The sequence below is a fragment of the Notolabrus celidotus genome, chromosome 13 (assembly GCF_009762535.1).
Source record: "Notolabrus celidotus isolate fNotCel1 chromosome 13, fNotCel1.pri, whole genome shotgun sequence".
Taxonomy (NCBI): domain Eukaryota; kingdom Metazoa; phylum Chordata; class Actinopteri; order Labriformes; family Labridae; genus Notolabrus; species Notolabrus celidotus.
This window is the reverse complement of record NC_048284.1, coordinates 20,674,703-20,702,541: the sequence shown is the minus strand read 5'-3', so window position 1 is coordinate 20,702,541 and position 27,839 is coordinate 20,674,703. Positions and strand designations below refer to the sequence as shown.

Here is a 27,839-nt window from a genome sequence, read left to right as displayed (position 1 = left end):
TCTGTATAGTATTTATGCACATATATATGAAGATATGTGTATGAATGTTTATAAATGTATGTCTAAAGTTGTTGAAAATCAATAAAAGCAATGTTGGGGGAAAAAAATTAAAAAATGCCGGAATTAGCACAACAGCTAAATTTTATCCGTAGTCCTAAGGCAGATACTCTCATAAAATATAAAACAACAAGTTTTAAAATTACAGGATGTCACAAAACAGTTAACAGGATACTACACAAACTGACTTACAAACACATTTTACATACAAAATGCATCAAGTGAGAAAACAGATTATTCATGTGTACATGACTGGTTTGTTTTTAACCAATGTTAAACTGTTTTTTTTAAAGGTACAGTAGTTCTCACGCTCCCTAATGTGAGCTGCCTCTGACAGACACTACCATTTGGCTGAATTTTGTTTTTCGTCTTCATACGTCACAGTCTCCTCTAGTTTGTGCTCTAGTATTTATCATATTGTGGGGTTTTTTTTATATAAATTTGATCAATGATGGAGGGGCAAGCCCATTTAAAACTTTAAAAACCAGACAGATGTCAGTGTAGGTTTGAAAATGTTCAATGTTTAGAATATTATACTTCCTGACTGTATTGCAATAATGGAAGTTGAAAGGTTTCCTGCCTAAAATATTGATGGTCTTCTTAATGCAAGACTTGATGGGTTGTAAAGTGCTGGCTATTGTGTTAACACATATAATTAAAACATGTAGCACTTTTTGGGGTCAGTGTAGTTTTGTGCCATTCTGAGGGTTCCCTTTTAACCTTGTCTCAACTAAAATCACCAAATAATACCTTAGAAACTTTTTCAAAATGAAATTTGAATATTATTATAGCTCTAGTTTAACCTTGTATCCATTTGAAATTGGTAGGCCACAATATCTGCCTTTCACATCAAATGCTTTGCATTTGCTAATTTAATTATTTTTTAGCCTTTACATATTTTACTGCAATATTTGTTTCTCTTGGTCCATGTTTTCAGCAGGATCAGAATGATAATTTTCCATTTATATCCAAAATTGTACAGCTACTGTTGGATATTTTGAAGTTTGGATAGACTGCAGTTCTTACAAAGGAGAAATGAGGTAACTATGCTCTGTTAAATTTGGTGTCCGTCTCTAACCCCAGTAAACCAATGAACTGCGGCTCAGGCCCTATAAGCCCCACTAACGCTATTAGTGTTCTGACCATCCAGCTAACTCAGGGCAATTAATTCTCAAAGGAAATTAGAACAAGCGCCTGATCAGGGCCGTCAGCTGCCTGATGAAGACGAGGAAATTACCTGAAGTAGTCTGCAAAGTTGATGGATGACTTTACAAGTTCATATGAAACCTAATAGAAATGTAGAATGGCCTTCCCCCATGCTTTTAAATTCTTGTAGACATCACTGACACTCCACAGAAGAAACAGTAGTCTGTTACAGAGGATTGTTTTCAGTGTGCTTGCATTGTGTGCGACCCTTTGCATGCATCAACACTTAATTCAGCATATTTGGTAATCAATAACTGTTTATTTACAGGCTGTTTAGTGGTCATTTCTGGGGCATTAACAAGAAAAACAAAAAGATTCACAGTAAAAACATGTTAATACAAGGCAGGGAGTGACATGTTATTTGTAGTTTAAGAGCTTTCTGTGAGTCAAACATCTGCAGTGTTTAACTTTGTGGTGAAAGTATTCCCCACAGGCTGCCGAAACTGTGAGAAATCACACATAATCAGATAAGGCTTTTGTTACAAGCCAAGTAAAGTACAGACGTGCAAAACATGATAGGGGTTTTCTTTTTCTGAACTAACACAACTTTTGCCAGTGGAGTCAAAAAAGTTGTCATAGTCAGACTGTGAATAGTGCAGATAAAATAAATTAAAACAAGGAAAGCCAAAGGTGTCCGGATACCTTTGCAACCCTTTAATGTATCATTGAAGAAGGCAGCTGTTTTAGTTTCTTAAATTGTAAATTTAGAGTTGAACAGTTTTTTAAAGCGAGTCTTTGGTACACAATTTGTAAGGCAATTGATTTTGTATCTTCCACAAAAGCTGCATTCACATCAGTACACTGGCGAGCAACATGTTTTTATGGGTGAATTTACGCATAAAAACACTCAAACATCAATGGTTAATAAAGTAAGAATGTACAGTATCATTATTGTACCATTAAACAGTGATGTCATCATTCATGCCTGGTAAGTTGTCAGTGACCACATTATTAGGAATAGTTTTGGGATCACTGTTGAGGTGTGCTCTTTTTGGGCTCCTCCCTTACACACGATCCCATGTTACAGCAGTGCTTCATCACACCTCCTCTATTGGAAGTCCACATTAAGCTTTCCACGTTACACCAGTTAACTCTAATGGTCATTCCCTTTCTGGTTACAGTGAAGTGCTTCAGTACGCTGACATATAATAATCAAACCATATACAACATCCAAATCCGAAAAAAGTTGGGACGCTGTGTGAAATGTTGATTAAGACAGAATTTTACTGTTAAAAAATCATTGAAACCCTTTACTTAATTAAAACTAGTGCAAAGACAATATATCAAATGAAACCAAAGAGACCACTTTCTGGAGTTTTGAGAGTGAAATACTGTCCCCTTCTTGCCTGATCTACAGTTTCAGCTGCTCCACAGTTTGGGGTGTCCTTTGTTTATTTTTCATTCCATGATAAGTAAAATGTTTTCAAAGGGTAAAAGTCAAGACTGCAGGAAGGCCAGTTTAGCACCATGACTCTTCTACTACTGAGCCATGCTGTTGTTGCACAAGGAAAATGTAGTCTGGCATTGTCTTGCTGAAATATGCTATGTCATGGAAACTTGTGTGTACAATTCAAAAGCCAGCATGCATGATGATATAAGGATCATACCATCACAGATGCTGGCTTTTGAGCTGTGTGTCAATATCAAGCCAGGTGGTCCCGTTATTCTTTGGAGCTAGGACCTGGCGTCGATGATTTCCAAAAAGAATATCAAATTTGAATTATTCAGACAAAGGAAAGTTTTCCACTTTGCCTAAGTCAGTCTTGAATGGGATCAGACCCAGAGAAGTCACCGTCATTTCAGGAACAGATTTATATATGGCTCCCTCTTTGCATGGTACAGTTTTAACCTGTATTTGTTAATGCAAGCAACAAACTGGGTTCACAGACAATGATTTTTGGAAGTGATTTTGAGCTTATGCAGTGATTTCCACTACAGAGTCATGTCTGTTTTATACAGTGCAGCCTGATGGACAATCTGTGACAAGGTGGTAAATCTCTTTTACGATCTTTACTTTGAGAGACTTACCCTTTCTGGAATATCCAGCTGTTACTTACCTGCAAATTAACCTGATTAGTTTGAGATGTTCCTCCGTGTGTTTCCTTTTTTTAGCATTACACAATTTTTTAGGTATTTTGTTTTGCCCGCTCCAACTTTTTTGAGCATGCTACTTGTTTCGAATTTAAAATGAGCGCAGGCTTTTCACATAACATTTCTTTGTTTCAGTGTCTGATATGTTAACTTTGCACTGTTAAATTAAATAGAGGGTTTAAATAATTGGCAAACAATTAAAATATGTGTTTATCTACATTTAACACAGTGTCATATCTTTTTAAATTGCGGTTTTACTTAATTTATATGAAGTTTAATAAAAATATAAATAAAAAGAGGCCAAAATTCTCAAAATGAGAACTTAAAGGCATTTTAGTTGTATAATCAATCATAGAATAAGTAGAATTTTAATATGTGTTGTTCTATCTTATTTGATCATTTACTGCACACACAACAACATGATTAGTGGCAATAAATCAGTTTACAACTGCAACACTTTCAGTATCACAAAGTGTCCTCACAATATTGTGGCTCAAGTCTTGCCTCAAACTTATAGAAATTGTTGACATTTCAACAGTAGTCTCAGAGGACTCCAGATATGGCCAGAGATCAAAAAGTAAAGAGTTTGTTTCCCCTGAATATCTGAAACGTCCAGCTAGTAGTAACCTGGGCCCAATATTTCAACTTGTAGCACAAGGCATGGAGGAAAATAAATGACAAGATTGGTCAAAGCACATCATTTTCCTGTTTCCTGGACTTTCAGTTTTTGTTAATTTTCAAGGCCAGAATCGTGTTGAACAATGGAACCACCTGCTACAAATGAAAGGTTTAAGTACGTCCTGATCTAGCAGAAACCACAAAGAGCCAGATGACGTCTCTCCTCAGTGGGACACAGTGGTAAACTTCAAAGCCATCCAGCATCCAGCGGGGCATAATGTTGGGTAATTTGATCATTTCTGTACAGATTTGATGACCCACTCTGCTGCAGGGTTCAGCTGGAAGAGGTCCTTCATGTACGTTTCCCCATCTAGACATCTCTCCTCTGAGGGACAACAGATGAAGGGGAGAGAGACAGAATGACGTGAAGTTATTGGAACATTAGACCAAGTATTTAGCCAACGAGCTGAAATCTAAAAACTTCCTCTATCAGTGGAGAAAAACTAAATCAACATTCTGAATGATGTACAGAATGTTAGATGTCACAGAACTTACTGATGTTTCCACCAATCTCATAGAGACACAGATCTTCTTTTTTCACTGCCACTGAGCTGGTAGGACAAATAGAGAGAGAGAATGTGGAAATAAGTTAAGGACTGGTCTTGTATACTGCAGCTAAAACAAGTACTGTTTGTGTTATTGATGTTCTGTATTTTTGTATAAACATTACCTGTCCTGGCTGAGGAAGCGTGTTAAAACATCAGCAGCCTGTAACTCTTCAGTCAGCTGAACTGCCATGGACACCTTACTGAACTGTGGAGCTTGGACTCGGATGAATCCCTGTGAACTCTCCTGGTTGTAAACACAGTGACAGTTTTAAAAAACCCAGCCATAAACACTTTGAAATAATACGGTCTTAACACAGTCTGCATCCACATAATCACTCAGATGACTAGATGTCTGTTGGTATAAACACACATATAAGGTTCATTTACACTATAAAGAACTGTGAGAGCTCCACAAACATTTCTGTTCATTTTTATGACTTTAACATTTCTTTATAACGTTAACTGAATTTCTTCTCATAGTGCTGATTATCAGATTATCACCTGAGATTTATCACAAGTGGCAGTTATTCCACTCATCTATGCTGCACATACAGAAAGCTGGTTGATGATCATAAACAACTGCACTTAACTCACACTAGCTCATATTCATTTGTGAAGCTCTTTCTAGGAATGTTCCATTATGCATCACTTCTCATTAACCTGAAGTTTTTATTGCACAGCAGCCTTTATCATTGCACTTTAGCACATTAACACGTAGACTTTACTACCTCTATGCTGTTTCTGCCTGTTCTAACTTCAATCATTACACATCAGTACATATTCTACCTCTACTGCTGTTGTTCTGTTTTAATAATGTACTGTGTTATTTTTATTTATTGATGTGTTGCTCTTTTGCACCACTGTGTCTTTTTATGGCTGATATTTCTCATTCTTTTAGTTTCCATGATGGAGAGTTGAATACTCAATTTCATTGTACCTGGTGCAATGACAATAAAGCTAATCAATCCAATGTTTTATCAAATTTCGGCTGATACTCATTATCAGACTTGCTCAAGTGATAGAATGATGTTTGGAGCAAACACTTGAATTAGGAACTTGAATAAGAAAAACACCCTTTGTAGTAGCTAATGGGATCCAAATAAATAAATAAATCATTTAACTTTTGTGCTGCACACACTTGAAACACTTAACACACATTCAAACTAAAACCAGTGGTTAACAGATCAAATTGGAAACATGAAAAAATAAATACTCTATACTGATGATTTTAACTATTTAACTGCACTCGAGCTCTCTGTTGCTTATTTTCCTGTCGTCTTAAATTCTTTTATATTTTGTTTGGTCTGAATTTGTGATTGCATTTATTCTATTTTAATTACTATCAACATTTTTAAGATTCGATAAAGCTTGAAAAAAAGACTGAAAAGTAAATTTGGTTGAAAAGCTACTTTTCTATGCAGACGATCAACAGCTCTTTTAGGGATCTTGTGACTGACTGACTGACTCACAAACCCGACTGACTGCTCTTTAATTGGAACCTGGTGCCCACATATAGGTTGCAGCACTGGAAAAGTATTCCTGCAGATATTCTTCCTATACATCACCACTAGATGTCACTATTTCACAATACACTAAAGTCTAACTGCACATTATGAAAACTTTAGGAACATAATGTATTTGGTTTAGCATTGTAGTGGGTGGTATATTGTTCAAATGATCTAAAACCTACTTTGGAATGAATCTGAATTCAGTGTTTTTCATTTGCACATTACTAAGCAGGTTATAAAGAGTGTTTTTATATCAAAATAGCTCCTACCTCTGGGATTGTTTTCTCAGATGTTTTCTCTGTGGTCATCTTCTTCAGAAGCTTTCTTACAGCTCGCTCTTTGTTCTGTTTCCTCTGACTTTCCATGTTTTGATTTCTAACCTGGGTCACTATGAACTTGGGGATCTGCAGGAACAGAAAAGGGAGACTTTATAGCCTTGGTCAATACACACTGTGCTATCCTCCCCACTCCATGGACAAATAATAAAGATGGTTCTGTGAGCAACTCTGCAGGGATGCAATGACAAACCGTGTAAATGTGAGGAAAAATATCATGTTAGAGGATTATGTTATCCTTACCGTCCATAGGAGATTCTGGTATCTTATCAACAAGCGGACGATGTTGGCAGTGCTGGTTGCCATAGAAAACTCCTGCTGTTCTGTAACTTTGGAGCGGAAACCTTTGAACATGAAGATGTTTGGTGCCATGACAACAGAGACATTGTTGAGAGTCATCTTATTCTTGGCCTGGTGGTCAATCACAAGCTGAAAAAACTCCACAAGAGCCTGCCAAGGCAAACAATAATCAATTATTCAACAAAAAAAGTCACTTTTTTTTCATGCATTGAATTGGAAATGCTGCAGGAAGCTCCAGCGTACCTTTAAAGTGTCCCGGTTGGCCTCAGGCAACAAAAGGACCAGCAGGTTCAAAGCCTGCAGCTGTTGCTTCTTTGTGGGGAGGTCTGTAAATGTGTGCGCACACACAGACACACACACAAACACACACACACACACACACACACACACACACACACACACACACACACACACACACACACACACACACACACACACACACGCTTAATGTGAAGTTTATCCTTTCTCTGTCTTTAGTGATGAAGTAGAATTCTTCATGAACAGCTGGTGTACGTACTGTTGACAGCCAGAAATGCGTTGAGGTACTCCACAGTGAGTAATGGATGGGGTAACTCCCTGATGAACATCTTCAAAAGGCTTGCAGCATCGTGCTGCTTCAACTGTTGCCATGGGAACACCCCATCATAGAAAGAGGTCTCGAGCTCCTGGCACAGCGACTGGATTTGGACCAGGTACACACAGACAGGCTTGTTTCACTACTTCAAACAATCCTTTTATTATGGTTTCAAAGCTATACTGTTTAGAGAGATGGACCCACTTCCTCCTGTTCTCCAAAAGTGAAACCGAAACACCCTTCATAAGGAGCACTGATAACTTGTGCTGGTGACGGTTTTGGAGGAAGGGTCCCGGCAGGTAGAGCTGCTGTACTAATGTCCTCCCCTTTTTGTTAACTAAGTACATATTTCACTTATTTCACTTTGAAAGGCAAAGATCTCTCAGGTCGTCACAGCCAGCAGATCAGATCATGAGCTGTGGACACTCAGAGCTAGCGCTTCTAACGTTTTCTCACACTGTTCCTCCTCTGCTCCACTAAAACGGCACTGCAGGAACTGCATTTGTCAAACGAGCAGTCAATCATCCTTATATCTGTTTTTACAGCGTCAATAAACTAATTCTAACCAAAGTACCTAAAGGACTGAATATCTGGACTTAAATCAGCAAGACAGAAACTAACGATAAGACATGAACTATGTTTAACAAAGCTCTATTTATTGTGTATTTTGATTTGAAGTTTGACCCATGTCCCCTTTGTTGACATTGAGGATTATCAACCTCTACTGTAGCCAGTCAGTAGAGGAGTTCAAAATGTTTTGGCTTCACTTTTGTGGAGGTGTCAGGACATCTCTCTTTTTATACAGTCTATGGTGTCAACCATCCTAAAAGCCAACAATAATGCTGGTGTTGACCTTTTTTCAATGTGAACAAAAATATTCTATTGATTTAAAATGTATTAAGAAAAAGAAATTCTCTGACTAACCTTAACTCTAGTTGCAGCTCCGGGAATCCGCAGCAGCCCCTCTGTGTCTAATCCCTCCTCCTCAATATGATTCATGAGCTGGAGAACAAAGCACAAAAGAGATCAAATTTATGGAAAGACAACAAAACAACTATTTTAGTTAGACATACTCCATGAAGAACTGTGTTCGATGTAGGTTGTGATATTTATACATTACATGTAGACAGATTAAAGTTGCTTCATTAATCATTATTATAAGATTCCCTCTCATCATAGCTGTAATGTTGAATGATCAGTGGTCCAGACTGGTGTGCTCACCCTCTGCAGTACGAATGGCACTTTGGTTCCAGGAGCCCGCTTCTGGTCCTGATCCAATAAAGTGGCAAGGGGAACACCAAATAGACCACTTTCTGCATCACACACAAACACACACAAATATTGAGTTTGACATAAATACATCCAGACAGAACATTAAGTTTGTAAACCTGAAAAAGAAGCAACTTGTTGTCACTCTAGCTATTTTTACAGCAACCGCATAATTTGTAGTGACTGAAAATATTCATGTTCTTGTCTACATAAAAGCTCCTTCTTGTCTCTTAGTGTAACATTTATGTGAATGTTAACCTTTAGTTTTATTTAACTATAAGGTCTTCTCCAGCTCTTTAAGCCTGTGCTAACACAAAGTTTGTGTGTTGTACCTTTAGTCTTGACTTTGACAGCTTTGTGAGCCTTGAGGTCGATCCCAGCTGTGTCAAACAGAGCCGTCATCTCTACTAGCACCAATCTACGCACCTGACAGATTATTAAAAAAAAGACATTAAGGAAATCAATGTACTGTTGTAGTATACTTTATTGTAGTATTTATATTTCTTATTATATCATAAACTTAGAAGCAAACTTAAAACATCCAATCTACTCTTCTGTTATAAGGCAGTATGTCCTCAAAGGCACAAAACAAACATTGCATTAACAAACAGGTAATTGCATTCAACCATGTTACCTTTTTCATATCCAGAGGAGACAAATCTCCTATTCTGGTCTGACCTGTTTTATCCCGGAGCAGCTTAAAGTTCTGAAGGGAAAAAAAGAGAGGTTAGTGACTATGGAAGGAACAATAAACCCCCAAAATGTGTTAAAATAAATTATGTTTCCTTGTTTGAAGTTTTTTAAGACAGGTCAGATCATTTTTAATGACCACATTAAGCAGTGGAAACAGACTACTATACCAGCCTCAACCACAAGAGAGTGCTACAGACCAACACTCAAAACACAAACACTGCTCTCTGCTGATATGCAACACAATCTTCATGCCATCAAATCTCATTAAAAGTCCAACTTCATTGTTTAACTGTTATTACAAGGTCAGATTGTTGAAAAAACACAAAAAATGAGACCAAACCTAAACTTAATTTAACAGTTTATTTTCAACACAAGCTGTAATCATCTAGGTACATAATCCAGCAAACTATGAGGATTGCAAGACATATTTTTTGTCACACCTACAGACGCACAGAGAGCTGTAAAAAGACAACTGTGTGCAGTAAATTCTTTCATCTCTGTCGTCAGATCTCGGTATCTACTATCCCTGGTAATCATTGACCCACAAATAATTAATTATTTAACAATATGAGCGCTGATTTGACTGCACACAGCAGAGAGTACTTTGAAATGGCTTTGTCTATGCATGCCAGCAATTTAAAATGAATGCATGCATTTTTTCCATCATTCTCTCCATTAAGTCTTTGCATTCATGTGTGTGTGTGTGTGTGTGTGTGTGTGTGTGTGTGTGTGTGTGTGTGTGTGTGCGTGTGCGTGTGCATGTGTGTGTGTGTGTGTGTGTGTGTTTACAGGTACGTGACTCACCGGTAGTTTGTCATCAGGTGAGCTAGGGCCTGTGTTGACCTTTAACCTTTGGTGGTTGTCCCTGTAAGTGAGCGCCTGCTCTGAAAAAGCCACTTCAACGTTGAGTTCAGTTTCTGTTTCTGTGGAGACACGGACAATAAAGGAAATAAAAGATGCAGCCAGGGGAGCAGTGTCAGAGTGTTGAGGTGTTTTTAATGAAGGTAAAGTGCAGTTTTACAAGCACAGAGACGGACAGTGGAAAGAGATTTTCTATTGTTTACAGCGCAAGCTTTGGGAGACTGTGAGAGATTGAATAAAAGCAGCTCATGCCTTTACTTCCTTAAACTTCTTTTAAACATAGTGCCTACATTTTTAACTTGACCTGATTTTTTAAGATTTTTTAAAAATACTTTTTGTTCTAAATGAAGGACAACAGTGCTCCTACTAGAAGATTTAAGAAAGACTTTATAGCATCTATAAACACAACTGTGTTGAATTAATTTCTACTTAATGTATTGTGTCTCATAGCTTCATTCTATTATTGTTGACACATTTGTTGACATGTTGCTAGGCAGAAGTATATTTGGGCCTCAGTTCATCTTTCTGACTCATACTGGATGCGTGTGTGTGTGTGTGTGAGTCTGTAGGAGTGTGATGCACATACCCGCTGAAGTGACATCTTTTGGACCATTCACACTTCCCCTTTTCACTTTAGTGGGCTCTTCATCCTGCAGCACAGAGACACAGAAGTGTACAGAATACAGTGTAATGTTCACAGTCAATGACAGATTACATATTTCCCTTGTTTGCTTTCACACATTTAGCACACCGGGACAGTTTCAGAAAGTTTTAGGGAGTTTTTGTGCATGTGTGAAAACAGCTTGTGTGCCATAGTCATTCTTCATGTTACACATTATCTTCTCTGTTAATAAATGGACAAACTCAGAGAAAAACAGTATATTCTGCCAACTGGAATAGTTGGTCAAGGTTACTGAAGGGGTTTGAATTTGCTCAGAGGAGTTAGATTTGATTGAGTCACAAGTTTTGCAATTTGCTCCAAATAAATGCAAATCAAGAGAAATATCAACAGACATGAACTTAGCAGTCTCTACCACTTCCTTTGTGGTTCTAAAAAAGGGAATTGTCAAATTTGTGGGATGTAGAGGGTTCTCGGTTTCATGCTTTTAACAAGGGAAGAGAAACACTATCAGTGCATCACCAGAAATCTTGTCATGACTTCATAGTTCTTGCATAATAACAGCTTTCAGTGACAGGTGGTGAATCACCCGGTTAAACAAAACTGATAATACAGGAGTGTTATTTCTCCTGTGTTTCAAGTTTACATCACCTTTTTCATGCTGATAGGCTATAGTTACTTTGCATTCAGGTGTGTGCGTGTGCATCTCCTGACCTTTTCAGGCGGTCTGAATATGTCTCTGACATCAGGGACGTGTTGCCGATTGCGTCTTCGTAGCGTCTGTTGTAGTGATGCCACACGTCTTTCTACAGCCGCTGCCTGAGTTCTGGTGAGGGTGGACAGGAACACTGCACTGTCTTCTTCCTGTCAACCAACCAAAGCCAAGCATGACTCAACAATATTTATACAGTGCATCTATCTGTCACATAAGCAGGTTCTGAAGCATGGCACAGGCAAACAGTACAGAGAACACGCACTAAAACACTGAACTGGGAATATGAAACTGCTCGGCCATGACTCAGGTCTGACTATTTGAATAAGGGAATGATGATTGACACCTGGTCGTGGTCAGCTGCCAGTGAATCATCGAACAGTCGAGCTAGGCCTGCCTCTGTTAGCCACGCCTCCTCCTGTTCGCCCTCTGAAGAAGAAAGAGAGAAAGGAAAATAAAGAGAAGATAAAAAAATATTACATTTTTCTCTTGTTTCTTTGAGATTGTCCACCTCTTTGTGAGGGAGAATGGAGGATGAAGGGGAGATACTGTTGTTAAAAATGGAAACAAATGGAGAGAGAAACAACAACTTGGCCTCACAAAAGACACTCAAGGTTGTCCTTTAGGTGCAGGAAAGGGAAAGGAGTAACTACAGACATATTGTACACTCTGACAGGAAGACTGTGTTTGCTTGAAAGGACAATAGCTTTTATATGCTAGCTGCATGAGACACACAAAAATATACACAAAACCTGACTACTTCTTATGTAGGGTGACGCATGTCCGAGCATGCAGAGTGAATCTGATAAACAGAAAATATTTACAAACAGCCTCGACAAACATATGGCACTAAAATTCAGCTGTTTTTTGCATTCCCAATTGTTTTTACTACGATTGACTATGCAGAGCAGCTAATATACCTTAGAGATACTAAAGAACCACAAAAAGATGCTATCCTACTTCAAGAAGATGCAAACAGCTACAAACAGAAAACTGAAGTTGTTTGTAGATGTTAGGTTCAAGGTGTTTCTTTCCTTTCAACCAGAAGAGAGAGGTCTTTGGCCCTGAGGTGGATGGTCTAATTATCTGTTAACTCTCACATGCCTGTGATCAAACTCTGTCATTATGTTTTGTCTTCTTTAAGTGTTACTACACTATACACAATACTTTATTTATCCCGGGGGGAAATTGCGTTGTTACAGAATGCTCTCATGCACAGTATGAAAATGTCAAAATATTAATAGAAAGAAGTAACAAAGTAAGATATAAATAAGAATAAAATAATCTAAATTCATTAATAATAAGTATATACAGAAACACAGAATAGTTACAGTTCGCTATGTACAAAAGCGCTGGGAATGAAGGTAAAGGACACACACACACGCACACGCACGCACGCGCACGCACACACACACACACACACACACAAGGTTGTGTGTCTTTTTAGGTCTTTCCATGAACACATTGAATCTCACCTTCAGGAATTTTCGGCTGCTCTTCCTCAGGCACGTCTCCTTCTCCTCCACCTTCTACCCTCCCTGTTTCGCCACCAGAGCGAGTGATATGCTCCACTTCCGTCCAGTAGTCGTCCATCTCCAGCTCGTCTAGAGAGTCCTGCAAAAGACGGCCAACAGCAGCAAAATGAGCAGGACTTCCTTATTACACTATGAACAGTGTTTTTATCTTGATGGGTACTAAAAAAAAAAAAAAAAGTTTCTTCAGAATTGATGCAAAATGATAAAAGACGCCGGCAAAGAATTTCCAACCGGTCTGAACAAGTCTCCTCAGTGGTCATAACTGACTGTGCAGCTTCCCAAACACTCTCACAAGAAAAGAAAAACCCCTCATACATCTACATAAAAAGACATTTCCTATTTAAACAGACATCACAGCATACTTCTCCAGCACCATCTTCTCTTCCAAATAAGGCATTTTACTTGATGTATTGCTGGTTTATACTGGAATCCCAGCGTTCAAGCCCACAAATAAAAAAGAAAAATGACCAGAGACTAAAATACCTTCTCTCTGAGAGCTTAGATTAACTGAAACAAATGGTGTATGCTCGTTGTATTGCTTCCAACCAAACCCTATGTATGATAGCAGACATTCTTAGCCTGTGCTGTACAGCAGTGAAAAGGATTTTTTTTTAACTTTGGGCTCATAACTAATAAAAAAAAATGTTAAAATAGAAAAAAAAAAGCACAGGATTTTCATTGATTTCTCCTTTCATAATTTCTATTATCCCGTCCTGTTTGCTGATGTTTATTCCTTTTGACAAGATTCCTGGGACACCTCTATTCATAAAATATAATAATAATAATAATTATTATTATTATAATAATAATGATAATAATAATAATAATAATAATAATAATAATAATAATAATACACATATTTCTATATAGCGCTTTTAAAAAAACTCAAAGACCCTTTTCAACTGTTAAAATCAAAACAAGCAAGAAACAAATAACACAGATCAAACAAAACAACAGTACAATCACAAATTAAAAGCTAATTTGAAAAGGTGAGTTTTTAAAAGAGATTTGAAAGCTGAAGGGTCAGAGCAGTTTTGGATATTGGAGTGGGGTGAGTTCCAGAGGGTGGGGGCGGCTACTGAGAAGGTTCTGTCCCCCCCAGGTTCGGTACTTGGTTCTGTGAGGTGGGGACAGGAGGTTGGCATGTGAGGAACGCACTTTATGTTTGTTGATTTAAAATATAAATCTATTATTTCTGGGCACCTAAAATTCAACAATCTGACCTGTTGCCTAAAGTTTCTTTCCCACAATCTTCTTAGTTAAGAAGATTCTGCAACCACAGCATCAGCAAAGCTCATAAAAGTCCAAACCGAAGCTAGCAAATCAACTTTGATCTGGAAATATGGTGCAGAAAACACACAAATACCTCCACTGCACTAAAGTTCTCCCAACAAACATGGACCCCGAAGCTCCAAAAGTTGAAAGTTTAGAAAAATCAGCTCGCATTTGATTTACCACAGCCTACCTGAGAGTTGCAGCGCTGACATGGAGGCCGTGCTTTGGACCTGGAAACTGGACTGTGTCTGGGGCTGGAGCCTGGTTTCGGGCTGGAGGATGGCTGAGACTTGGGGCAAGCAGCTGCACTCGGGATTGGTTGTGATAATGGGTCAGTACTGGTGGATTTTGTGCATCTGGGTGTCGTGGAAGGTCCATATCTGTCCCCGTGATGTGTGCTTGGGTTCTGCTGAACTGCATAGTGGCCTGTTCTGCGGCTATGAGACAGAAGAGACAGACAGTTAGAAATATGTAATATCCTCTGATTAGTTGACATGTCTTTTTCCTGAAGTATGTTGATGCAAGAGTTCCACAGTGCTGCTCACAAGCCTTGAGTGAAACTTGATTTTGACCATAACTGTTCCACTCTGAGCTGTGCTCTTTGCCCCTTGTTTACCAATGATGTCATGATAGGTGCCTCCTAACAGGGCCTGTTCATAAAACATTCCAGGGTTATAAAATGTGGATACTCTGATAGCCAATGCTGTTTGTTGTACTCTGTGTACAGGCGTGATTAAGTGTTGACTCAGTAGCACATCAGTAGGCAGAGCTAGCATGTGACACTTGTTGGTCAGTGAGTCAGAAGGACAGAAGTCAGTCAGTATTGCTCACTGAATACGAGACAGCAGTGTGTTGAATTTCCAGCGAGAGACTAAGAATAGCACGGACTTCTGTTTGCTCACTTAACACAGTCAGCTCATCTCAGCAAGTAGTGGATGGTGTTATTTAAGCTAAGACTGTGAGTGGTATTTGTGGTAAGGATGACCTCATACAGGTGTTAGTCATCGAGTCATATATAATCATGATTGTTATCGGTTGTGTTGAAATTGAATGTGTAATACACTGCCAAAATAAAAGTAGACATAGCAAGACTGACACAAAAACAGTGTAACTAAGGATCCTCTTCTGAGATCTGAAGGCCAAAACATAAGAACACACAGTGTTATTACATCCTAACTTAAAGGAGCAGTCCGTCGTTGCAAATGTAAACAAAAGCCCCAAAACAAAGGAGTGCAGTGTGCTCTTAACCTTTAACTGAACTATAGCTCATACAGGATGTGTGTGCTGAGGTTGAACACAAGATGAACAGGACTTCTGCCGGAATCTTTATGTTGACATTTCTGTCCTCATTCAGTTGTCCTTCTTCTCAGAGCTTTGCAGTTGACACACCTTTAAAAACTAAAAAGCGCAATGTCACAGCCTTTAACTTTGTCTTTATTTTCAGTGATCATCACTTTAGAGATTAATTCACCAGCACTGCTGCCATTGGCTGGATTGCAGCTCCTCAGATTGCTCACATCCATGTAACTATCATTACTTCCTGTCTCTTAAGACCAGCCTGTGACTGAAGCTAACATTTTTGCCACAGTGTCAACAGGTAAAGGTGGAATGATCTGGACTACTTAACGCAGATTTATTAAACATGATATGTGTGATGTGGTTGTCCTTAACAGAACTTTTGCTGCAGATAATTAATCACTGTAATGGGTTTTGACCAATCAGAATCATGTATTTAACACAACTGGGTGATAAAATCTCATAAATATACACCACTACCTGGAATAATCTCCCAGATAGTATTATACAAGCCCCGACTCTGACCACTTTTAAAACCACAGACTAAAAACGTTCCTCTTTTTAGCTGCTTACACTGCTCAATAATGGATGCAAACCCATTTTTAAACCTTATTTTTTTATTTCTGTAACTACAAACTTATAATTTCTTTTAACAAACTGAGTTTTAACTAATTACCGTAACTAATTTTAATTTCTTTCTTTCTTGATCTTTGATTTTCAAATATTTTATGTTTCCATGTTTGTTTGTTTAATGTAATATTTTAAATTGGATATTTTCTGTCAAGGTATGACGTTATGGAATTAACCTGCTTTTGGATCTACAATTAAATGTTGGGCATACGGGCACCCTGCAGGGGTGTCAAAAGGTCTGAGCCAGCTTTGGGCTGGAAGATTCAATGTGTGAGTCTTAATCCCTGAGGAACAGTTCTGAGATAAATCGAATAATTAAAGGTTCATTTTGGTTAAGACAAGACCAGTTGTGATTCTGTGTCCGGTGGGACAGTAAGACTGCAAGTTATGGACTTCAGAGCAGTGAAGGGGGCTGATTATTTATAATAATCCCTCCTAATTTAAATAAATAATAAGACCCAACACTGTTTACTATGTATGTTAACTTGCATAAGTACACAGAGAGAGAGAGAGTAGACCAAACATAACTGGCCGCATATAAAATGTAAATGTTCGAAGTGTTTGCTGTGTGTTTTAATTGATTGTTACTGTTCTGGTTTTTGTTTTTAACTCTGTAAAGCACTTTGAATTGCTCTTTGTATGAATGGTGCTTTATAAATAAGCTTGCCTTGCCTTGCTACTCTTAGACATTTTGCAAAGTCTTACAAATATTGCTAGCTGCTGATAATCCGAGAATGAAATAATGCAATATGTATTCAAACAGGGGTCTCTTTTTTCGCTTTTTACAATGTCCGAATAAATGCTCCCTTTGTTGAGACAGGAAGAGGCACTTCTAACTCAGCACATTCTCTCTCTCTCTGTTTGCCTTCCACTTTAAGCTGTAGGGTTATCAAAGACAGCACAGATATGGAGTGTAGAGTAGGTTCTGTGCCTCATGCCAACCATCAGTCTGGTCTCAGCGCCCCAAACCCACACCATAGAAATAAACAAAGCTGTGTATTTGGCAGTTGGACTGTTAATAATCCAAGCCCTCCTCGGTAACAGCTCAAATTGGATGTGTCAGCTGTTACTGTGAGGGCAAACTCGGTTTATGTCAAGACTTATCAAACTGAGATGAAAGCAACCAGTTATCTCAGGAAAACTAATGAACAGAAAAATAAGGAAAAATTACAAAATACTGAGAAATTACTGTCGGAAAAATGTCTTGCTTGAGTTTCTGATATTTAGTCATCAAAGTACCGGTGAGGCGTACTTGGCAGTCAGACAAAACAGCATGGAGTTAATGTCCTGAATTAATTAATTTGGAGTTAACAGCAGAGTATTAGCCTGAGGGTTCCTGCTGAGCTGAGGTCACATACCACAGCAGACTTCCTGACACACTCACACACACTTTGTACACACTAATGAAGCATTTAAAACAGCAGTAAATAAAGGCAGAACACTTTGATCTGGTTTCAACAAAGAACATCAGAGAACCCTCTCCTCTCTCTCCTTGTCTCAAAGTCTCTCTTTCTCCTCCTAATACACTTCATCCATTGGTTTTTGTCTCCTTTCCTTTTCCTCTCTGGACTTTGTATCTCACCCCCCTTTCCTCCATATTCCCCCATACATTCCTCTCGTTTTCTGACATTTCTGTGTCACCCCCCCCCGGTAGGATTTAGTCCAAATACTGATTGATAACACAAGCCCAAACATGCTGTCCTACTCCTCCGTGTTTACCTAACACTTAGCAGGTCATTCTTCTTCAGTGCTTCACTGAGACCTCAGAAGTTGGGCTCTTTTCATTCATAAGGAATGGTAGAAATGTTCTTGTGTTCACATAAGGTTGAGATGGCCTGTTTACCCTGAGAGCAGACATAAACTTAGAGGAGGAGTTAATCATTGACTTTAATGCAGAGCAACAGTCTGAAGAACCATAAATCAGACGTTGTCAAACACAAACACACACACACACACACACACACACACACACACACACACACACACACTCACACTCTAACACAGGTATTTGTATTAGTTCTGCAGCATTGTTGGTTGAACTACATACCTTATACAATCTATGGTACATACTGGGTTGGGCTTCTGATGTGATACTTATTACATATGTGGTCCTCTTGAGCTTACATTAGTGCTATTTATATCCATGCTCGTGAGGTTAAGAGACTCTAGGAAATAAGACCTCCACCACTTTGGTCCAGACTGAAATATGTAAACAACAGTTTGATGTATAGCCATAAATATTTTTTGAGGACATTCCTGTTCTTCGGAGGATAAACTTCATGTTTATGATGACCTTCTGACTCTTTTCAGAGTGGCAATAAGAGGTTAACCCATTTTTTTATTTATATATAAAGAGCAAGCAGCAACCTCCGGTCTCAAACTATGAAGCCCTTTCGGAAGTGTTATAAACTGCAATTCATGGAGCATCCGCCTGAGGCTGGCTGCAGAAACACAGGAAACCACATAGACATGAATGGGAAAAAGACAATCTTTGCAGCATTAATAAAAATGTTTACAGCCTGGTTCAAAAAACGGCTTGGCTCTACGTAGCTAATTTCTCAGCACACACTGTACGGGGGTGAATTTTTTTCTAACGTGACGGTTCAGAAGATATTAAGATTACGAGTTTTCGCCAAAATAAGGACATGACTGACTTGACTCCCGGACGGGAACACATAGCTGTTGGCTAAGAGGCTCAAACTCTGCCTCTTTACTTCACACTTTGCCTGGTTGAGTTCCGCATTTCCAATATGGCTGCCGCCAATGATTGGCTTCAAAACAGCGCTCAGGAACAGATGGGTGATGTCACGGATACTACGTCAAAATTTTATACAATCTATGATAAAGAGACACTTTTCCCTCAGCCTTGACTGTACTTTTTGCTGAATATGACAAATGTCTGTCTCCGATGGATTTTCAGCATGGGAAATGAGCAGTATTTACCAATCATGAATCAACAGGTTTTAGTGTACGGTGTAAAAATATTCGGTATGGAGAGCAAAAGGATAATGCAGTATTGACATCCTGGCTCCCATCAGTGGTAATCTGAAAATCCATTTATCTGTATGAAGAGATATCTGCATGCAAGTGCAGCTAACCGATATTCCAGATAGAACATTTCAACTTGGGTGAAAAATCTGCGTGATGCCAGGAAATCTAAATCCAATCTGCGTTTAGATTATCCGACCTCCTGAAATGCATCACAAATGATACATACATTTAAAAAGTTGTTTTCTTTTCCTCTTGAAGACAGACCTCAAGTTTTCTATTTCACATTTTACATTTTACAAATCTACATCATGGTGTTGTTATTAAAGTAAACTGAAGACCCTTAAATTGAAAGTAAACAACAGGATAACTGTTCTATTTTTCATACTGCTGAAGTAAGCTATAGTGAAGTCTGTGTAATGTAGTGGTTACTAGGGGTGTCCTGCATTGGTCCGATATCAGCAAAAAAACCTGAGTATCGGATTGTATCGGCCTGTATCTAACATCTCCAATATAAGCACTCCCATACAAGCTGTCTATTCCAGATTCCGCTCCAGCACTTCTGTCCAGCAGCGCCCGGATCCAGCATGCAGAGCCCACGTGATGACGTGATCACAAAAAAAGCGTGTGCTAAGGTGCTAACAAAATAGCAAGGAGTAGAAGTGATGTCGGCCGAGTGGCAGTATTTTTCGTTAAAGTCCGAAAAAGATTTTGCAGCCGAGTGCAAAACTTGCCACGCACAAGTTTCCCGTGGTGGCACAGAACCAGGGAAGTTTAATGCGACCAACCTCATTGGGCATTTGAAGCAGCATCACAAAAAACAGCATGAGAATTTTTGCAAGACCATGGAGGCGAAGAAATGAACCCCTTGCTCCCTCAAACAACCAACGCTGTCCCAAACATTTGTAAAACGTGACAAACTCCCATGGGACGGCAAAAAGGCATTAGCTATAACAGAAAACATTAGCCAATTTATTGTGCTCGATGACCGGCCCCTGTCGGTAGTGAGTAATGTCGGGTTTAGACACTTAATTGAGCACCTCCAGCCAAGCTACATTATGCCTAGCCGCTACTACATTGTAGATAAAACTATACATAATATAATAATACATGGGTCTGTTTTTCTCATGCCTACTGTTGCTGACTATTGTTCTCTGTTTGCGTAATATCACTTGATCAAGCCTTTTCTAACATTCCATACAACAAAATAAGTAATAAAAGTATGTATGATTCGTGCTGATATCGTATCGGATCAATACTCAAGACTGCAATATCTGTATTGTATCGGGAGTGAAAAGGTTGTATCGGGACACCCCTAGTAGCTACTGTTGAACTTGAAACAGATGAACAGGTATGTCTGATACATCACAAAGATCAAACAGGAAAGCATCCATCGACTGGCTATAGAAGATCCTGATGCCACATGAATCATCTCTATATGATCAGCTGAGGCACTTGTTCCTCATTTCACCTTAAAAAAGGATCCTGTAGTTCAGTTAAAATGTTTAACATGCGTTAAAAATTAAGCTTTCCAGTTACCACAGTTGAACACTTAGTGATTTGTTCAGCAAACACATACATGCTTCCTCTTTGCAAAGGAGTCAGAGATTCCTGTGTGTGTGATTTGGAGTGGTGCTATCCCCATTCATAAGTGGTGGAAAACACAAAAATGCTAACAACTTGTGTAAATTTTCACACACAATAGTGCACATGACTTTACTCACTCTCAATGAAGTCAGGTGCCTTTGTGCCTAAAACAAACACTTTCACACATTCATACATTTTTTGCTCATAGACCTTTGGAGGAAAAGAGTGCCTCAGCCCTGTGTGTTTTTGTTTTACTCTTTGTCCCTTTATCCACACACCTTTCATCATCTGCTCAGAGCTGCCAACCAGAAACAAGTGTGTGTGTGTGCGTGTGTGTTGTCATGTAGGTGCATGTGCAGAAAAAACAGTTTACAAAAGTAAATCCAGCGTTCAGAGGCGCAAACAGGGATAAAAGGAAACAATCGACTAACAAAGAGCAGCTTCAGCACTGTGAGTTCAGTGTGAGCCAAGATGTCAGGAACTGAATCCGACTTTATCAGCAAGAGGCCCTGAGTGTTTTTAGTCTTGTTCTACAAACTAAGAGTAGCATGACATGACTGAATGATGTGGTTGTTCCTTATTGGTTGTCTATTAACTGTTAACTTCATGCGGCATCATCAATTTTGCACATTTCTCTATTGTAGCACATAAAAACAACTTCTGTGCTGCTGTGTGACAGATCAATCAGAATCAAGCATTCAACACTGATGTGAATGCAACAAGGATAAGAGTTGGCGGATACATTCATAATGAAAATTACTGTTAGATTAAAATCAGCCCACAGAGTAGCTGCAGTAAAGCTGTGTTCAATACTTCTGTAACAAACTATCCTGTGCTTGGTTTACATTTTCACCGGTTGAACCATGTGTCTCTAGAGAGGCTGCCATAAAGCGGTTTGATGTTGTTGTTGTTGTTGTTGTTATCTGGCGAGCTGTGCACATATGTGTTTGTGAAATAAGGTTTAAGCCATGTCAGGAGTTCCACACAGAGGTCCCGTTTGTTACTTTCTTACTAAGTATTTCCAGTTAGGGGAACCCAGAACACTAGGTTGCACTACTAATTTGATACAACATCTAAAAACATATTGTGCAACAGAATGCAGTGTGTTGACTAAAGCAACTGAGGAAAGGCATTATCACTGAATGAACTAACTCTAGATGGATAAAGAGAGACAGCAGAGAGAGCAGATAGGCCAAAAAGACAACAGAGTAGATGGTTGAATTCATCACTTCAGATACTTTTGGATCCACTGTATGTATTATAGTATAGCACTAAGTGGATTTCTGATTGATTTTTGTGACTTAATATTAAAGTTAAACTAAATTATTACACCATTCTGGGAAGAATCTTTATGGTATATTTGAGTTTAACAGCAATTCTAGCTAGACTAAGTTAAATGGAATACGCTGAGGATATTTTTTTTTACTAACTTTGCTATTTTTAGTTATTAAAAAATATAAATATGTAGTGTGCAGCTCTATTATCTAGGCCATTCAAGTTTCAGATTGAGGCTCAGTATTGGCAGATACTCAATATTAAAAAAATCTGATCAGGATTGGGGGCTAAAAGGTGGATTGGGACATCCTTCTAATTTACAAGTCTAAAAAAGCAACTCTAACCAGTAGGGTATGTTTAGCATACAAAAAATTTCAAGCAGTGACTGTATTTACAGTGTTGTATCACAACGGTTAATTTAAGTCATACTTGAGCATTAATGGTATATTTTTTTCTCAATAAGTGTGGGTAAATATGAAGCTTCAACCTCTCTAGCCTAGCTTTAGCACAAGACAGGGGGAACAGTTAACATGGTTCTGTCTAAAGGTAACAGAGTATCAACTAGCATCCCAAACCTAGAACCAAAATTCATTTAAAGCTGGGGTTGGTAGTCAGATTTAGATACCCTTTTTGTTATGCTGGTAAAATTATCTTTCTGTCCCGATGGCAATCAGTACATAATGTGTTCTTAAAAAAGAGGTTAAAAAAAAGCCGCTATTTACAGCCGGAGTAAACCTGGGAAAACACTAACCAATCCCTGCCATCAGGATCCAAATTATGAAACCAATCAAATCCTGTCCTGCTGTTCTGCCCGCCTCCTGCGCGTACATTTCATGTTTGTTTGTGTTTTTAACTTTCACTTTGATAATGTTTTGGTGTTTTCTTATAGCTGAGTGAGACATGAGTTGACATAGTGCAAAACACAAACGATGTGCTGAGGACGGGTTTTGAATCATATGATCGCGAATCAGCAGCGCTCGTGCATGTGAGCGGGGGCGTCGTTTTGGAGGAGCTCCGAGGGGAGGGGTTAGACGGGGCCCTGAGGACATGTTACATTCAAATTCATGCTAGTTCTCCGTGACTACCAACCCTAGCTTTAAGAAAACACTTCTATTTAAGATAAACGTCTTTTTGGGCTCTGTATTAGTCTTTAATACATCTTTATCAACCTTTAATACAAGCTGGGCCAAAAAGTTAACAGGTTTGTTTAGCAACATGTGACACAAAGTTTTAAAGGATTTGAGTACTTCTCCAAGCACTCAAGATGGATGTGCTTTAACAATGGACAGCTGAGGATGTTTTGCAGCCCGCAAAAGAAGGGGAAGAGGGGAATACAACTCTGTGTTAGTGGTGTTCCTATTCATACTAACAGGTGCCAGCTGCCCTCTGTGGAAAACAGAGGCAGCCTGTGTTCCTCTCATACTAACTGGTCACAGCGATGACATACTGACTCACAAATCCTCTCCCTTTAGCTTCGATTAGCCTACACTATATCATGTTAGAGCCGTTAGCCCATCTTGACATCTGCTTCTCCACATTATGTCCCTTTTCAAGAGTCTAATCTGAGTCCTGTTCATCCAGAGTGAACTTCCTTAGCTGCTGGTTTGATATCTTGTGACCTTTCACAGCTTGTCTTCCTTTTTTTTACAGATGTCATTTCCTGTGCAGTGTTGTATTTCTGCTGCCTCTCTGTTGCACCACAGGGTGAATTAATTCAAACCATGTGTGCTGACTGCCTATGTTTTTACTCAGTCACACCACAAAAAGGCATGAGGAGACATTCAATCATGATGGAAAACACATAAGAGATATGCTGCCTTGTCATCAAGCTCAGGGCGCCAAAATTCAAAATAACGGACATCCTTGTGCAAAACTCCCACAAGGCTCCTTAGTTTGGTTGTCCACTGCTGGAAAAGTTAAGAAGCTTCCTGTCTGTCTCTTTGTCTGTCTGTGTCTCCCATTTCCTGACAAGGGAAACAATGAGCAGCAAACTAAGCCTTAACGTCAGCCTAGACAGGACACACACACTCTTCTGTGGGAGGTGAGACAAAGGCATGCTGTAATGTGATCCTGTTTTTCTGCGGCTAGCTGGACAAGCCATCTGGAACACACACACATACACATAAATATACTGTATACACATACACGGATGCAGGTGTGTCCATCTGAATGCTGCAGCACTCTTGATTTATTTGCTTTCAGCACACCGTGGTTGTTGACGGTGGTTGTTTGCAGGTCTAAACATGAACTGGACACACACTCACAGACAGCTTGGCCTGGAGGAATAAACAAATGTTTTCTGTTATAAATAAAGGATTGGGACTGTGCAGTTGTTTCCAAGAGAGTGCACTTCTCGTTCACAGTTTCCTGTGACAGTGACTCAAAATGTGTGTTTTCCTCAGTGTAAGAAGCTGCCAGGAGGGTTAACATTTAATGGGAGAAACTGGAGCTGTTCTAGAGACTAAAAGTATCCTTGCTTACATTTTTATGATAAACCAACAAATAGAAAAGTGTCATCAGCAAATGTCAATATAATTTAAAGCTGTGAAACAAGCCCAAAAAGACAAAGTTTCTGGTTTGCCCTTTTGTAATGTGACAACTTTTCTTGAGCTTTTCTATTGGTGACACAAAACCTTACACAATGAGGCTTCACATTGGACAGTTGCTACATATTACACACTCAAATTAGGGCTTAAACTCAACCGCATACTCTTGTTCTGTTATACTCTGTCTTTGCATAACCTGCTGGACACATGGCTGAAAACTCCCACTCTGCAGAACCTGCTCTTTATGCTGCTCCTGTAAGCTCCAACTTTGCCAGGTCCTTTAAGTTTGGCGAAGTGCCCGCTTCCTACAGCACCCGTCTCATTTTAAAGGAAATTTCAAGATTTAAATTTAAATTCACAGCAACAATTTGACAGGATTTTTTTTTTGTCTTAAAATATCTTGTTTTCTTAAAATTACTTTTTTAATCTGACAGACTAAAAACAAGAATAAGTACATTTCACTGAACAAAACTGTGCAGAGTGGCAAATCCTGTCATTTTGAAATCTTACAAGAAAACATATTTAGCACTTATATTATTTCTAAGGTTTTCTGTAGGACAGTTGAAGGAAAGGATAGTGGGAGGTAAATTGCAGCAAAGCTTTTGTGGCCAGGAGTCAAACTTGCAACCCCTGTGAGGAAGACTATAGCTTCCTTACATGGGGTGCACAGATAAACTGCTAAGCTAACCAGTGCTGCATTGATGAAAAAAATAACTTCAAAAGTTGATCAATTCTCCAAAAGCTGCTCATTACTGCTCAAAAGTCTGGTCGGGTGCAGCCAAAAAAGATCTGTCTAAACTTCAAATAGCTCAAAATAAAGCTGCAAGACTCGCTCTGGCCTGTCCATCAGGTGTGAGGCGGACAGGTTGGCATGCAACCATGCAAATTTTATTAGGAATATCAGTTATAGTAAACAACTGAATTGTCTGTATTCACAAATAAGGTATGTGAGAGACCAACACAGTCACAGTGCCCAGCAGGCTGTTCAGGGTCATTTAGTTAAGCGAAGACCCAGAACTGATGCAGTGAGCAGATCTGTTATGTATAGAGCCATCACAATGTGGAAGAATTTACCAGTTACTATAAAGGAAGCACCCAGTAAAGCCAGTTTTAAAAGACTCTTAAAGGAACACCTTAACAATAACCCTAACATAATGAATGTTAGTGAACACTTAGGATAAGTCTTAATTTGATGTGATGTTATGTTGGTAGTGGTTTTTCCTGTTTTTCTATTTCATTTATTGTTTGTAGCTTTTCCTGTTTTCCTATTTTAATTCTAGCCTATATAGCATTCACAGTTTTTCTTTGTTGTTTGTAGCATTTTCAGTTGTGCTTTTTTTTTTGTTCATGTTTGTAGTATTTTCTGTTTTTGTGTTGCATGTATATTTTGTATGTTATGTTTGTTTTATTTGGACCCCAGGAAGAGTAGCTGCGTTAGTGGCAGCTAATGTGGGATCTAAATAAAGGAATGTCAACCCATCAATAGTAGTCCAACAAGAACTAACAACTACCTATTTAATATTGAAAATGATCAATAATCACTCACAATTGGGGACATATAAGATGTTCTTTAGAGCTTTGGAGCACATGTAACTAAGTCACAGTGAACCTGCTGATTAGGAATGTGTTGAGAGGAAATATAAAACATAACCCCAGGCCAAGAGTGGAGCTGGCCTCTCCGTGGAAACATAGAGAGAGCCTGCCTGGGTGACATGATTCAGGCTCTACTTTGAAGTAGGTTCACTGCTGGAGAACAATATCTTTAAGAGGATACAAAGTTTCATTTAGCAGAAGTATTCCTCAGAATAGTCAACAATGCTCCAAGCTTAGAAATGAGTAATAGTACTTCCAGTGTGACCTTTGCTCTCCCACTCACATACACATAAACCTTTAGCCGCTGCTGCTGCCCTCATTATACATGATAACAAACTGAGATGTCCCACCTGTGCAGGTTGGGCTCGTGCTCCTGAGCAGAGCTCGAGGCACACGGTCCAGTTTTCGGCAACAGTTCTGCGTTGCTGTGGTAACCCGTTAAAACCACTCCCTGTGACTGCTGCTGTTGCTGCTGCCGACTCATGTTTCTGCTCCGGTTCTTCTTTCTTCTGTCTCTCCACACACAGCTGACATCCAACCACGCGCTATATTCACCTATATGTCTTATCTATCTGTGCCATCCAGCGCTGTAACTTCCATTATATGGACTCATTCTGACATCAAACTCCCCTCCCGTCTCTCTTCTCCTCTTTCCCCACAACTTAGTGTGTCCGTGTGGGTGCCTGTGTCTGTTTGAGTGTGTATCTCTAGAGGCACTGCAGCCGGACAGGGGCTGGACCACATTCACAACACAGCACTAGGATTGGCTGGAATTTTATCACAAGGCAAAGTTTCATAGGTGATGGCGCCTCCTCCTGCATGGAGAGGGTACTGACTACTTCCTGGTGCAACAAAAGCAACATTTCCTTAGGGTTTTGGAGGGTTTTACCATACATTCTCATTACTATTAAGCAGTGGTGGACAGTAACAAAGTAAATTTACTTGAGTACAGTACTTAAGTACATTTTTCAGTATCCGTACTTTACTTGAGTATTATTTTGGGGAGCTTATTACTTTTATTCCACTACATTCAGAAGACAATTATTGTACTTTTTACTCCTCTACATTTCTATCAGTGCTCTAGTTACTCACTACTTTTGCTTTGAAGTCAGCTCATGAATTTCCTTCTCTTTTCTGAAATCTGATCCCTAAGACAGTAAAATGTGTTTGTGTAGTTCTGTTTGTCTCAGTGGTTTAGTCATACCTGTATATCGTGCGTCTCCACGGTTGAACGTGGAGCAAACACAGAGCAAATTTCACTCAGATCAGGCAGTTCAATTAGAGGTGGTAATGATGGCTATAATTCTCCACCTGAGCACCCATGTCCATATCTTCAGCCCGTGTTAGAGGTTTTTTTTAAATGAAGAATGATACGTATCGTTTGAATTGTTCTCCTTGTTTCCCACTCTGCCCACACATACAAACATTCACTGTCCAACCTGAGAAAGCGTGTGGAGATACGTAACATTTGTTTAATTCCAGCTGAACATTTTAAACTTAGTTTCTGTTTTTATTCCATGATATAGTTTTTAGAGATTTCAAGTAATAGTTTCTAAATAAACATAATGTAACAGAATATACTCCTATGTATTCTTGACTGCCATCATGCTTTGTGAAAATACAAAGTTTTGAGATATTTAAAAAAGTACTTTGAATAATTCAG

General features: G+C 39.0%; 1 protein-coding gene across 2 annotated transcripts; it reads right to left on the bottom strand.

Annotated features, from left to right (window-relative positions):
• Window positions 1-1,502: 1,502 nt before the first annotated feature.
• Window positions 1,503-26,907, bottom strand: arhgap18 (Rho GTPase activating protein 18). 2 transcript variants are annotated; one of them, XM_034699420.1, is made up of 18 exons: window positions 26,527-26,907; window positions 14,452-14,698; window positions 12,927-13,065; window positions 11,798-11,880; window positions 11,454-11,603; window positions 10,707-10,770; window positions 10,064-10,182; window positions 9,201-9,272; window positions 8,899-8,992; window positions 8,519-8,610; window positions 8,222-8,299; window positions 7,241-7,400; window positions 6,967-7,049; window positions 6,667-6,873; window positions 6,358-6,492; window positions 4,703-4,824; window positions 4,528-4,583; window positions 1,503-4,357 (listed from the first exon to the last, which is right to left on the bottom strand). In XM_034699420.1, exons 1-18 carry the CDS (start codon window positions 26,658-26,660, stop codon window positions 4,266-4,268), a joined length of 2,127 nt encoding a protein of 708 aa, XP_034555311.1. In that variant the 5' UTR covers window positions 26,661-26,907; the 3' UTR covers window positions 1,503-4,265. The 2 variants fall into 2 exon arrangements, with proteins under 2 accessions (XP_034555311.1, XP_034555310.1); XM_034699419.1 differs by having other exon boundaries at window positions 10,707-10,773; window positions 26,527-26,906.
• Between the last annotated feature and the right edge of the window lie 932 nt (window positions 26,908-27,839).